Below are 14,029 nucleotides of genomic sequence, written 5' to 3' on the forward strand. Positions count from 1 at the left end.
AGGAAACATAGCAAAGAGAAGCGATCTGGAACTCGTCAGAATAATTTGCAAACTGGAGGAAGGTGTACAAATTCTAGTGAAGGAGAAGTTTCATAATGCAGGTAGCACTGAGTTGAATCGTATTCGGATCTCAAAGAGAGCATTTTGCATTTATAAGTAGATTCGCATAAGTTTATTTACATTAGGGTTCTTTGGTGATGATTTCTTTAGCAATGTTTTTCTCGGGAGAAAATTATCCATCTAAAACTGCAAGAAATCATCCAGCACAACGATGGTCATGACTGTGCCGACACAAGACGGTAAGTACGCCGCTCTAGCTTGTGCCGATCATATCCCCGTCAATTGCCTTAACCTAATAGAGAAAAAAGAAAGGTCGAGCAAGAGAGGATCGAGTCAAACTGAATAAGTACGTGCAGTCTTCACACCGAACGGAAAAAAAATTATGACAGACAGTAAAAGCTAGACTACTTGATACTCTGATATGAAGATATGATGAAACTAAATAACGTTACAGAACTGATTGCAGCTCAACTTTTACCTATTGAGAGCTGCAGTTCACTTCTTATCCTTCTAAATTCAGTTATAGATTATTAAAATTCAATGAGTGGAGCAAAAAGCATCAGTAATCATCTTAGGATGTATCTATCTCACGGTAAATAAATAGTCAGCATCAACTTAACATTCTAATACTGTTTAAGCCAAAAAACTTGATTCTGAATCTCTCAACTTAACTCTCGGTTTCAAGTGATTTGCCTGCTGCTCTATAATTCCCTTCTCGCATCCCTCAACTTACCTCTACTTCCTTAGTAACTACAATTGAGTTTGTTCAAATCCACTTGTAGTGTGTTTTCCTCATTACGACTGTGCAATACCAAATCAGCTACTATGTCAAGTGCAACAGAATGAAGCAGTATACAATTTCCTTGATGAGCATCAGTTAAATAAGTCCCAGAAAAAAGTGCCACGAGACGAGGAACTATTTTCACTAACTAATAGCTTTCTAGTTTCTCCGTACGAGTAAATTGGTGTGAGCAAACGAGCAGCATCTACAATATTTGTTAAGGAAGAGAAAAATGGATATGATCGATGTGAGCATTTCTTTTGTATCTACGAGCGTAGGAATCACAAGGATGAACAGCCTAGAATTATTCTGGTTTCGACAAGAAAAGGTGATTTTATTAACACACAGCAAGCATTATTAGTGTGGAATAGCATTCTCATCATCTACTCGACAAGATAACGGCAGATATTTCTACATTATCAGCCATACAATGTTAATATAAAGAATAGAGCCATTGTCATTGCAATATGGGAACTTCTAAATCTGTATAAATGTCACAAATAGATACAACCATCAGTTGGGCAAGAAGGAGAGATCATAAATATTAATGAGATGATATACATCTTCCGTTCAGAATCCACAGTTGGTTTCTCATAGACATTAAAGCAAACACCTGCACCGATAGCTTCTATCATGTAATCCATGCTTACAAATAGACACATATGGGAATGAATCATACATCACCCACCAAAAATAAAAGACTTCCCGATCAAAGAAAATAAAAGCGAGATAGATATCAGATACAATACCGAACTATATAAGAGCCTCAGCACCGGCAACAATCTCCAAGATTTCCCCTGTAATCTTTGCCTGCCGCTGCCTGTTGTAAGCGATCGAGAGCGTCTTCTTCAGTTCCACGGCATTGTCTGACGCGTTGCTCATCGCGCTCATTCTGGCCGCGAGCTCGCTCGCCAGTGACTCCTGCAGCGCCCTCAGGATCTGGCTGTTGAGGTAGAGCGGCAGAAGGGCATCCAAGATCTGAACTGGATCCTGCTCAAACTGCAAGATTGGGGAGAAGGACGGCGTTGGCGTTCGCACGGTCTCGCGCTCGACGGTGAGCTTCCCTTCCCTCGTCGTGAGGCGGAAGAGCTCGTCCTCGGCAGCGTCGACGCAAACGCCATTGATGTCGCAGATCTCCCCCTTCGGGGAGAGGGGGAGGAGAGTGTGGATGACGGGGTCGGACTTGACGAGGGAGACGAACTTGGTATAGAGGAGCTCGACCTTATCGACCTCCTCGGAGATGAAGAGGGAGAAGACGTCGTCGGCGATGGCCTGGGCGTCCTTGGCATTGGGGAGGCTGCCGCCCTCAAGGAACCGATCGACGGGGATCTGCGGCCGCCGCTGGAAGTAGCTGTTGCCCTTCTTGCCGACGCTGATGATGGTGTAGTCGAGGCCGAGGGACGTCAAATCCTTGATGCGAGCCTCGGCTTTCTTGATGATGGCGTTGTTAAACCCTCCGCAGAGGCCGCGGTCGCCGGTGACGACGACGAGGGCGATCTTCTTGACGGGGCGAACGCTGGTGAGGGGAACATCGACATCATCTGTCTGGAGCTGCTCATTGATATTGTAAAGAACCTCGACGAGCGTTTCCGAGAAGGGGCGGCCGCTGACCACAGCCTCCTGTGCGCGCCGCACTTTAGCGGCCGCCACGAGCTTCATCGCCTCCGTGATCTTCTGGGTGTTCTTGACGGAGTCGATGCGGTCGCGGAGCTCGCGAAGGCTGCATCGGACCGGGGACGACGGCAAGGTCGAGCGGGAGGAAGGGGAAGTGGAGGAAGGAAGGAGGCGGGAGGGGACGAGGAAGGAGCGAGAAGAGAGAGAGTCGGCGGGTGCCCACATGGCGAGATTGGCGCAGGAGGACATTTCTTTTCCCCTAATTGGCAATGTGGGACAGTTGAAGAGGGGGAGAAGCTTTCTTTGTGAATGGATGCTTAAAGATGGATAGCTTGAAGGAGGAGCGAACGAGAGGTGGAGGGAAGGGGAAGAGGGAAGAGAGGTGGGGTTTTGGATTGGGTTGGGGATAAGGGGAGTGTGACCGTTGGTACGCCGTGGGTTGAGGATTACGGATTACCACCCCTCCTTTTCTTTTAACTTTTAATTTTTAATTTTTAATTTTTAATTTTGTTCAGGGTATGGGTACTAATCTATCAGGCCCATTGTTGGCCCAACATTAGAAATTGGCCCAATTGCGCTCGATAGTTAGTTACTCGTTCAGTTATACAAAGTTGGGTACTGAGTCAATATTCTCGTGAACAGGAAACACTTCACACCCAGTGAGCACCAGAGATGAACGCTATCACACAACCTCCAAACGAAGGAGAGGATTCTGCAGGGGATGAGATTAATGGTGATGCGGAAGAGAATGAAGTTTGCGCCTCTGCTGATCGGAGGAGTTTGCGGTATTCATCGAGTAAGATCATGGCAGAGGCTATCAGAATTGGCGTTAGCAAAGTATGGAAGTGCAGAATTCCAATCCCGCATTGCTGCGGTCTATTCTCTGATCTACCGATGACTGTTCCACGAACAAGAGTTTATCAAGTGTGGCCCGGAAAAAATGTAAGTTATAAGTTGGGTTGCTTTTGCTCATTCATAAGATTTTGTGATATCTCTTACTTGATGCAGGTGTTTTTCTTCAGAGGTCGCATGATCTGCGGCCCTGATCCACGCGGTTTCATCTTGACGGCAATCTCCATTGTTCTTTCAGACTGGATTTTCTGTGCCTATATAAGTGATGCTCCAAATGAACATTCTCACTTGACAGCTACCCTGTCCATAATATTGACAGTAATGGTTAGTGTAAATATTTGTCACAAGTATATTATCAAACACATAGATATCGAAGTAAAGACTTACTAACTAAGGTCTCCTCAGCAGGTTATCACTAACTTGGTCTTGGCTGGCACAAAAGACCCTGGAGTTGTTCCAAGGAATGACAAGTCTCCACTGGCAGAAGTTGGTACCGGTATAGGGACTAGGAGCAGGAGGATTAGCATTGATGGCATTCAAATGAAGGTCAAATATTGCAGGATCTGCAAGATTTTTCGCCCACCACGGAGTTGCCATTGCAGTGTCTGCGACAATTGTGTAGAGAAGTTTGATCACCATTGCCCTTGGATTGGCCAATGCATAGGATTGGTATGATCAAACACTTGTCTACCTTCTCCTGATGAACAACATGTTGATTTGGATAAGAATTTGCTGACATATTCCTCATCTGCAGCGTAATTATCGCTACTACATGATGTTTGTGTTCTCGACACTCATGTTTTTCACATACATATTTTCCTTCTCATTATGGAGAATTGGGAGGAAAATGGCAAAGACTGGTGGTGAAGGGATCTTCAGAATACTACTGGGATGTGCGCCTGAAACATTTGCACTGGCATTGTTTAGCTTTATGGCAATCTGGTTTCTTGGAGGTCTTCTGGTCTTTCATGTCTATCTTATGACTTTAAACCAGGTAGGCTTTGTTACTATCTCCATATCTTTCCTGTAGTATTTTTATCACACTAGCTAGTATTTTGTGCTCAATGCAACTCCCATATAGCTCTGTTATCTTTAATTTACACTCCATCACAACTGAAAAAATGTAATGGATTATGGCTTTGTTTTGGTTGATCAATAAGGTGGATTTATTTAAGAATAAACTCCCTCCTTATTGGTGAGTAAAAGTTCTGACATATCTCCATTTATCTTCCATCTTTTCTTTTCTTCTGCAGACAGCACGAGAGAATTTCAAACGACGATATCTGAATTCTCCTAATCCTTATGACAAGGGAGCACTGAGAAATATAAGGGAGGCCTTGTTCACCAGATTGCCACCTTCCAGTGTCAACTTCAGAGCTATTGTTGAACCCAACTGGGATTCAATAATAAGAGCACTCATGAACTCTTCAAAGGAAATGGGCACAGAAAACAGTACCATATTGCACAGTGATAATAATGAAAGGAGGAGATCACCAAAAAATAGCTTTTCGGAAAAACAGTCAATGTAATGGGGTCACTGCTTATATATTGAATGATCTTTCTTTGAATACTTTATTGTCTTGAGCTTGTTTAATTTTGCTTGTCATCTTGCTCCACGGACATTAAATCATGGAGATATATACCCTATCTGGAGGCCTCAATGTAAAAGAGACAGCTAAGTTTATGAACATGATGTACTTAATTGTAGTCTTAAGGCCTATTTTTGCCTAACCTTTTTTTTTTTTTATGGCCTATCTTGAACTCTTGGCCATGAAAATTCTAGAAAGTAGACAGGTTATTGTAGCACCTTGGTTATAAATTGGAAATATTTTATTGCCAAACAGTATCAATCTGTCATCACTATAGGCTACCATGTAATGCCCCATTAAATCTAGAGATTCTACACAGAGGATAAGATATATCACTATTTACACTGAACTGCATACATCTCATCTGCATAAACTTAAAAAAGCAACAGAGTCACAATCCACAATCAAATCATTTGAGATCTAGTCTAGATGCTCCTATGTCTTATAGCCTTAGATCATGTCAAGACATCAAAGCTTAAGAATTAAGTTATTCATTAGCCTAACAGTTGGTGATTTGGTTTGATAGAGACGGATTATTTTTAAGATAAAGTTGGACTACGCTGCACCTCAAAACTTGTAGATATTTACATGCAATGGTTAATAGCTTTATTCAGCATGTTGATAACATGTCCTGGTTTTATATGATGTCAATTTGTGATGGCAGATTCGCTAACTTTTGGTGGTAGTAAATAAATCTTCTCCCATTACGTCTACTCTTGAGACTCCATCAGATCTAACTTTCGAATGAAAATGGAATTTTTTGTTGTTGTTGTTTGTTTATAACCAGTAGATGTGTGCATATGAGGAGAATTCATACTTTTTCATGATCAATTGCTGCGTAAGGCTGCTATATGATTGCATCATGTAGCGATTCGATTTATTTATCAAAAAGAGCATCGTGTCTTCCACAAAGCTCAGAATGTTTCATTTATAATTCTTAGTTGTTAGCCCCAGTTTAAAAACCATGGGCTTCTTCCAGAGCTTGCTATCAAATTGCTACTGGTTTCCAAATTGGAGACTGCTTCATGGAGGTGTCTTGGAATGACAAAGGAAGCCACTAATAAATAGTGTGTCCTCCAATTATATGAGGGTGACATGAGGGTATATCAGCACATAGTATCATGACAACATTAAGATTGTCCCATTAGAGTAGTAATGTGTCGGAAAAGGACGGTAAGTAACAACATTTGGAAGACATAAGTGCATGTTGACATTATTTAGTCTGCATTTTGTCGAGAGGATCTCTGGAAAGATACTCTGATTTACTAATGCGCTTGTGGGACAAATTTGCGGCAAAATTCATCAAAACAAGGAGAATTCCTCCACGAGAATCTTATCTTATGATGAAGAACAGAGAAAACTGAGTCTAACTTTAAATCTAATACACATTTTTTTTGTTTATTTTGTCTTACTGCTAATCCAGACATTACGTAATCGTATCAGTGTTAAGCTTGTGGAAATTGCCATTAGCACACCTAGTACTGCTTTATCAATTCCACAACCCTGTTTCATGTTATAATTCTTATTTTAGCTGTATAATATTGGACAGAACTTTTAGCGAAAACAATTTAAATGATTTGAGTAATTGCTAGAAGGCAGGGAGCAGATGACTGAGATCTTGTCTAGTTCCTCATGGAAACTTTGGTCTTTTGTACTAGACTACCAATTATAACCAATCTAGATCCTGATTAAAAAAAAAAAAAAATCTAGCCTAGTCTCTTTTTAAAATAATCTCGAACTCTTAGGATGTTGGGACATTGGAACAACCCTCCCAGCTCTTGCATCTAGGCTGCACCAACCACTCCATTATGTGGTTGGAATAAGCCTCTTCTTCTCCCTAACTTGCCTACATTCTCCCATGAGAGATACAATTTCTCTAGACAAAAACCTCCAGGGCCCTCAACGATTATTTCTTGATTTGTTAGTTTATTAAATATAGATCATTGACATGTAGTACACCATTTAACTATCTTTTCTCCTCAGGCAATGTGCTACAGTGATCTAAAGTGGGATTTGGATAGAGGATGATGGCATGGTTGGAAGATTGGATAGAAAAGTTAGGCGATGGAGCACTAAACCTAAATCCCACTCCATATCCAATTACTGCACAACCCTGCATCCAATCCTGAGGCGACCAACCATTGAGACATATAGAGAACTAAATAACTCATGCAACAGCAATGGACGGTTGCTAGCCCATTGTGGGAATGACATCGGTTTGGTTGGTTGATCCACCAGAAGTGGTTGCAGCCATAATTAAAGTGCAAAGACTACAACGTTTTCTGGATCTTAGAACATAAAAACAACATCCAAGTTGGCAATATTTTCCCTACCTCAGCTAAGTGGGAGGTCCTTTTCTTGCCACACTTGTAGTTACTCTATGATTAGTGCAACAACTCCTGAGAGCTCTAATGCAACCATATCAACAGGGAGGAGAGGAGCGTTTATAACAACAAACAGGAAGCCAAACAAGAAAACTGAAGCAGATAACAATAAACATAGTTTTAATTCACTGCATTGAAGTATTCATAATTTCTTGTACTCCCTCCTTTGCAGCAGCAATGGAGGAGCAGTAGCAGGTGTTTACAACCATATCTTCCAGCACAAAAAGAAGTAGTAGTTACCATTTCCCCATACCCAGTAACAGAACTCACTGTTTACCAGACCAAAATGTCAGTGCTGCCAGCTAAAACCAAACAAAATAGAGAGAGAGAGAGAGAGAGAGAGAGAGAGAGAGAGAGAGAGAGAGGTGAAAGCCCAAAAGCAGCACTGACGACTACTGACTGACATACAACCCCCTCAGTGACCACCATTTACAGGAAATTTTTTTTTAAAGCATTAGCCAACATTCCACATGAGGCCCAAAAATGGAAAACAGACATCTTACTCTAAGAAGCCAGTTCTTGTGAGGACTGCATTCCTCACCTTGCTGAGATCTCTCCCCTTGAGGGTCCTCCCAACCCCTTCGCAAACAGAGAAGGATGAGATCTGGCTCCTTGCCATCTTCCTTGCAAGCCACTCGTGTGGTGGAACCTTGTCATCATCCTCGTCGTCGCCTTCGCCGTCCTCGTCGTCGACGCCGTGATCGTTCTCGTGGTTACTTCTGTAGCTGTAACCCTCAGACGTGTTCTTCTGCTGGTATATTTTGGACCAATCTGGAATATTAACAGGGGCAGATTGCCTTACTCCTCTGCTACTACTGCTCTCTGTGTTGGCATTGGTTCTTGGGATCATTCTTGATCCCGAGGGGAGAAGCCTATGGTTAGAAGAGAAGCTGAAGAGATCTTTAGCTTTTCTAGCATTTGGGCTCCCATCTTTCTTATCACTCACAGCAGCCCAGATCTCCTCTTCCTCAAAGTCTTCATCCCCGTACCCATCTGCCATTCCTAACTACAACTAAAGAGAAGCACAACAAAGAACACCAGTGAAGGATGGCTACTGACCTTTGTTCGGGTATAAAGGCAAGAACTTGGAGACTCTTTAGTGTGGATTCGCTACAAAGCTATCACTTTTCCTCAGAGGATATTCACATTTGGTATCCATCGCATGAGTTTCCTATTTTCCTAAAAGGGAAGAACTTGGGAGCATCCCCGTGTGGGTTTTCTTCAAAGACTGTGTTTCCCTCTTCCAGATATGAAAAGGATGGATTTTGTGATATGGGTTTGCTTTCCAGGTCTCACAGAAATTTCATACGATAGGTATATATATATATATATATATATACACACACATTGGTGTCCATCACACCGTAAGCATATCCTATGATGAAAGGAATGGTCCAAATGGGCTTATAGCTTTACAGCAACCCCCACTACCCAAAGAATATAAAAAAGAAAGAGGAGCTCCACTGTGGAGGATTTAAGAGATGGGCAAGAGATGGGATGGTTCCCTCTTGAGCACAGAGAAGGAAAGGCTACGGAAGCCTCTGGGAAATATCAATGTGATGGGTGATTTGAGGTGGGTTTCAGCCCATAGAAAGAAAAGTGAGGAGCAAGCAAAGAACCCATCTTGACTCGTTAGTAGAGGAACTCAAGCCAATCGAAGACCTGTAAGTACCGGACGGAGAGAGAAGAAAAAGGTGAATCGAGAAAGGTGGAGAAAGAGTATTGGAGAGCTGGGTACGAACTCAATCCGTACGACTTCAATAGAGCCAGAGCTATGGTCACTTCCTTTAGGAACCCAAGGAGGTTAAGAGATAAGGGAGAGCCAAGAAAGAACTCATTTTTATCATTGTTTACTTGCGCTGGGCGCGCGCTCTCTCTCTCTCTCTCTCTCTCTCTCTCTCTCTCTTCCTCAGGTGTTATTATGGGAGATTGGGAATAGATATATAGAGCTCTCTCTCTCTCCCTCTCTCCCTCTCTCCCTCTCTCCAATGGCTTTGTCTGTTTGGTCCCAGTTGCTTTGTTCCTGCTCTGAAACAGAAGATTGATGAGTACATCACCTCATCATTTATTTGAACTCCACTTCTTTCATCTGTCTACTTTGGGCAGGCATCCTTGGATATGCAGCCAATGATAGCATGCCAAGTACCTCAATTATAGAGAATTCCTGCGTCCGCGTTGCACACTATCTTCTCTCGAATAGCTTGGAGGAAAGCTTCGAACCAATCTGTGACAGGGTGGCGACATCGGAGGGATGTGCTCATAGGAATCCCTATAGGGGTGCCGTATCAAACTCTGGAGATGGGTGGACCGATGTGCCTATGCTTCAAACATTTTATGCGGGCATATATGGTTGGAAGTTTGAGTTGGATAATTGGTTGCTCCATAAAAGAGATTGGATAGCTGATGGTGAGTTTTGTCTCTTTTCAACGAGCGAATCCTCTCCAAAATTACTTTGTTTCAATCCTTCGCAGATCAAACACGGCCACACAAATGCGACAGTGTTTAGTTCCAAGTAACAGTTCAATTTTAGTTAAATGTTTTTTTTAACTGTTTTACTTTTAACTGCTGCCTAATTTCCCGGCCAAACAAGCGTGTCCAACTATCCAAACTGCAGCATGATCCAACCTTGATTATATGGATTAGGATCCAAAGCAGTCTACATGTCACTGTTAACAAGGCCATTTAAATGTCAATAATGGAGACTTTAAAACTTACTTTTTGGTGTACAGCTAATGAATGTATGGGTAATACACACATAGAAACGTGATTAATATGTAATGGCTTGTTTATTTGTGTCTTGGGAGACACATACTTATAATGCAGATAGGAGGTTGATAAAGTGGTAGCCAATACGGATAGGTTAATTGATGATCACGATTGTTTAATTAACATGCAATAATGCGTGTCCATGTGCATGAGGACCGAGCTAATGAAGAACGCTTTCACGTTAAAAAGGTGATTAAAAGCGATGAGATAACAGTCCAAAACCAGATGCATGGATATTAATTACCCTTCCCACCAACCTTCTCTTTTGGTTAAGTTACTCAACTCCTCCTTAATGTAATGTAACTTTACTCCCGTGTTTAAGCAACTATGATATAATGCTGGCAAATTTTTAATACCTCTTTAAATTTATAATTCTAATATGACTATTATAATAGCCGATTTTTTATACTCTGTATTGGTTTCAAAATTACACTATGCAAAAAAAATATATATATATATTGGTCAAAATGTTTAGTGCACCTAACTTCCCTTTCACTAAGATTTATCTCTCTTAAATACAATTGTGATATTAAAATATAGAAGATATTATTTAAATAAATTTGATTTTTTACATTTATAAAAGATTATTTTTTTTTAATTTTATAATTTGATTCTCTATGCCATCCATTATCAAATTTTAGTTTAAATTAATTTTATACCAATAAGTATATATGTAAATAATAAAAAAAAATCAATTGAAGAGATAGAATTAATTCTACTTGATATTAATATCCTTATTATGATATATACATATATATAATATATATGTATTTTATTTGATAAATTATTAAGATAATATAATTATAAAAAAAACATGTAGGGTAATATATTTAAAAATAAATTATTACTTACTCAACCAATAATATATATATATATATATAATTTGCATTTCTATTATATCTTTAAGAATCTTAACCGTTAATAAACACAGCACGAAAGAAGCTCTATATAATGATAGTCAACTACATATTGAGGCATGCATTGCGGACAGATACTTTTTTACTAATGCATCGATTGTACACATCTGATCTCGATCACGTCTACAATTGAATACAGCTGGGCTTCGGTGGTCTACAAGGTGAGCTTCTTTGTTTCTACCAAAGTTTAGCCCGTTGGCCCATAGGGGGCCCATAGCGAGCCCAGTATAATGGCAACAAGTGGCCACATGGCCTGGAGAACATATTATTTAAACAAACGGAGATGAAAACGAAAAAAAGAAAAGGAGAGAAGTAAATTGCATATCAGCACCTACATTTTGATCTTATTGCAAGATACCTTGTCAGAGAGTTGATTTGCAAAGATATCGAGATAAAGTAATGAGTGCCGTGGAGATGATAAAAGGAGAGATTGAGAATCCAAATTTGGATTTTGTTAAGAGTCCATGTAAGGCAAAAGAGCCCAAATACCCTAATCATGCTACGTTACGCGACTACGCGAGCCTATAAATACCTTTTCCCCCCCAAATAATACCAAGCCCAAGCGTCACCGTCGTTCTCCTCCCTGTCTAATCTATAGTTCCGTGACGAAGAATTCTCTCTCGAGGCAACCAAATCTACCGATAAAATCTCTGCCTCTGCGAACCGGTGCGTGTTCTTCTTCGATCCCTTTTTTATTAGTTCTCATCTTCGTAATCTTTCGATCGATCCAAGTCCGTCTTTTTCTTTGGTTCTTTTGGTTATCGATTCTCTTGTTGGGTTCTTTGACACCAAGATGGTGATTTGCTTTGGGTATCGCAGGAAGAGTCGATCCATGGCGAAAAGTTCCTTCAAGTTGGAGCATCCCCTCGGTTCGTTCTTTGCTTTCTTTTCCTTTTCTTTGATTTCTTTCGCGAAGGAAAGCGTGGAATTTTGAATCTGAGAGGCTTAATTTTATCCCAAAGTTGTGATCTTTTATCTTTGTTTCTTTATCCAGTTAATTATAGGTTGATAAACTGAATACGAAGATTCACGACCTTTTGTTATTGTATGCAATCCGATAGATAGTTCTTGATCCTTTTATACCAATAATATGCTCTCGATTGCAGGTATCACGATTAGATTCCTTTTTTATCACGGTGATGTGGAACTCTTTGTTAATGTTACTTGTGTAGTATTAGATACACTAATCATTTATAAAGTCTTAAAGAGTCTGTTTTCACTCGCACACAGAGATATATGAACTCTTGTGTATATAGATGTATATAAATACATTCGGTAAGTAGGAGTAATTCTAGTTTTTCAAAATGATAGGGCAAACATAACGGATGCAAATTAGCTGAGGTGCCTAAGCGCCTATTAATTCTTAGTTCAGTTAGCAATTGATTCTGACAGTAAAGCTCTTAATATGCCTCTTCCATCAGAGGTTGCATGTCCAAAATTCAAACAACCATGTTATGTTCTGTTATGACATTATACATCTACAATTGTTTTTCTATATTTTCATTTAACAGTGCTTGAAACTTTCTTCCATCCTTTTGAAATATTTGATTCTTATTTTTCATTTTTCAGAAAGGAGGCAGGCGGAAGCTGCTCGTATCAGGGAGAAGTACCCAGATAGAATTCCTGTGAGTGCCTAATACGCCTTGTTTTTGTGGATATCATGAGTTCCAATGGATCTCTTATGTGTACTTTCTGCAATACTCCAGGTGATAGTCGAGAAGGCTGAAATGAGTGCTGTACCAAACATTGATAAGAAGAAGTCAGTACATTTTTTGCATATAGAGTCTATATTACATCTCTGGTTTCTGTGTTTTTCTTGTTTAGCTTTTTATCTCAATCTAAATATATATCTAAAATTTGTATTTTATGTTTCTAAACAAAACTTTTGTGGCTACATAGGTACCTAGTCCCTGCAGATTTAACTGCTGGGCAGTTTGTTTATATTGTTAGGAAGAGAATTAAGCTTAGTGCAGAAAAGGCCATCTTCATTTTCGTTAAGGACACATTGCCGCCCACAGGTTAGAAATAATTTACTCATCATTAGGATTTCTAGATGTTGTGGTATTTAATATTATCATCCTAATTCTGTAATTTATCCTTGCAGCTGCGCTGATGTCTGCAATCTATGAGGAAAACAAAGATGAAGATGGTTTTCTTTACATGACTTACAGCGGCGAGAACACATTTGGTTCCTCTTGAGGCATCATCAGCCATTTCTTTGTAGATAAAAGCAAAGAATTGCAAAATTCTTACATTAGCTGTGTAGGATGTAGAATTACTTGAAACTGGTGTCTGTTTTAGTTTTATGGAGATGTTACATTAGTTTGGTAGTCATGACTATTCTTATATGACGCTACAACATTAGTTCTTCCTGGCAATGCAATTATTGAATTTGACAGTCATTACAAGTGACTTGAAAGAGTTATATTGATTGTTCAAAGATGATATAAGTAGTATGACTTTTGTGTGCAAGATCTATGAATGGTGTATATGGAATCTTGTGTCACTGGTATCCATAAAATATAAAAACAAAAAGGGCCACCTCTCGGTGCAAAAGGATGAAAAGAGACTCGTCCTTGCAAAATTGCATACAAACAACACAGTTACAACAAATACTTTTCACATTGTTTGGCAATAGCAAACTATTCAATACAAGCAATCATACAAACATCATTCTCTCATTTAGAGTTCCTCTTCTGATACTGAGTCTTGATCCATTTGATACCACTGGTGGTTCCACACTTGACCTTCTGTGCTCCCATAATTACAACAGTCTTGGCCTTGTTCAGCCCCGATGAAACCGCGGACTTCTTGCCTGTCGTCTTCTCATCCTTCGCCTTGTTCTCTTTGTTCTCGCTGCTGTCACCTATCCCACCAGCACCCCACTGATCTGCCCAGCTTGGGGCATCATCCACAGAACTCATATTCTACAATTTGAGAGATAGTTCGTCACGTTTTTTTTCATGTTTGGTCACTAAACTATGCCAACTCTCCAAGGAAGTATTTGCCCTATTCATGGAGTTATCTCTACTTCTACATGCTTGGATTAATGGCATAATTGTCTGC

At 40.2% G+C, this 14,029-nt stretch overlaps 4 protein-coding genes across 4 annotated transcripts; 2 read left to right on the plus strand and 2 right to left on the minus strand.

Annotated features, from left to right (window-relative positions):
• Positions 1-1,358: 1,358 nt before the first annotated feature.
• LOC140762970 (ATP synthase gamma chain 1, chloroplastic) lies at positions 1,359-2,833 on the minus strand. Its single transcript, XM_073100965.1, has one exon. It carries the CDS (start codon positions 2,702-2,704, stop codon positions 1,595-1,597), a length of 1,110 nt encoding a protein of 369 aa, XP_072957066.1. The 5' UTR covers positions 2,705-2,833; the 3' UTR covers positions 1,359-1,594.
• Positions 2,834-2,981: 148 nt separating this feature from the next.
• Positions 2,982-4,964, plus strand: LOC140763734 (probable protein S-acyltransferase 1). Its single transcript, XM_073102061.1, has 5 exons — positions 2,982-3,397; positions 3,464-3,631; positions 3,716-3,976; positions 4,062-4,301; positions 4,561-4,964. The coding sequence occupies exons 1-5, from the start codon at positions 3,128-3,130 to the stop codon at positions 4,834-4,836; spliced, it is 1,215 nt and encodes a 404-aa protein (XP_072958162.1). The 5' UTR covers positions 2,982-3,127; the 3' UTR covers positions 4,837-4,964.
• Positions 4,965-7,404: 2,440 nt separating this feature from the next.
• Positions 7,405-9,934, minus strand: LOC140762972 (protein S40-6). Its single transcript, XM_073100968.1, has one exon. It carries the CDS (start codon positions 8,278-8,280, stop codon positions 7,780-7,782), a length of 501 nt encoding a protein of 166 aa, XP_072957069.1. The 5' UTR covers positions 8,281-9,934; the 3' UTR covers positions 7,405-7,779.
• Positions 9,935-11,480: 1,546 nt separating this feature from the next.
• On the plus strand, positions 11,481-13,365 carry LOC140762973 (autophagy-related protein 8C-like). Its single transcript, XM_073100969.1, has 6 exons — positions 11,481-11,629; positions 11,783-11,832; positions 12,533-12,588; positions 12,670-12,722; positions 12,863-12,981; positions 13,068-13,365. The coding sequence occupies exons 2-6, from the start codon at positions 11,796-11,798 to the stop codon at positions 13,160-13,162; spliced, it is 360 nt and encodes a 119-aa protein (XP_072957070.1). The 5' UTR covers positions 11,481-11,629; positions 11,783-11,795; the 3' UTR covers positions 13,163-13,365.
• Positions 13,366-14,029: the final 664 nt, after the last annotated feature.

This window comes from Typha angustifolia, chromosome 7, assembly GCF_048772165.1.
Source record: "Typha angustifolia cultivar Huaian chromosome 7, ASM4877216v1, whole genome shotgun sequence".
NCBI lineage: Eukaryota > Viridiplantae > Streptophyta > Magnoliopsida > Poales > Typhaceae > Typha > Typha angustifolia.

Coding starts and splice junctions, on each gene's coding strand:
- LOC140763734 (XM_073102061.1), top strand. CDS start 3,128: ATGAACGCTATCACACAACCTCCAAACGAAGGAGAGGATTCTGCAGGG. Junction 3,398..3,463: donor AAGTGTGGCCCGGAAAAAAT/GTAAGTTATAAG, acceptor TACTTGATGCAG/GTGTTTTTCTTCAGAGGTCG. Junction 4,302..4,560: donor ATCTTATGACTTTAAACCAG/GTAGGCTTTGTT, acceptor TTTCTTCTGCAG/ACAGCACGAGAGAATTTCAA.
- LOC140762972 (XM_073100968.1), bottom strand. CDS start 8,280: ATGGCAGATGGGTACGGGGATGAAGACTTTGAGGAAGAGGAGATCTGG.
- LOC140762970 (XM_073100965.1), bottom strand. CDS start 2,704: ATGTCCTCCTGCGCCAATCTCGCCATGTGGGCACCCGCCGACTCTCTC.
- LOC140762973 (XM_073100969.1), top strand. CDS start 11,796: ATGGCGAAAAGTTCCTTCAAGTTGGAGCATCCCCTCG. Junction 11,833..12,532: donor CAAGTTGGAGCATCCCCTCG/GTTCGTTCTTTG, acceptor TTCATTTTTCAG/AAAGGAGGCAGGCGGAAGCT. Junction 12,723..12,862: donor CCAAACATTGATAAGAAGAA/GTCAGTACATTT, acceptor GTGGCTACATAG/GTACCTAGTCCCTGCAGATT.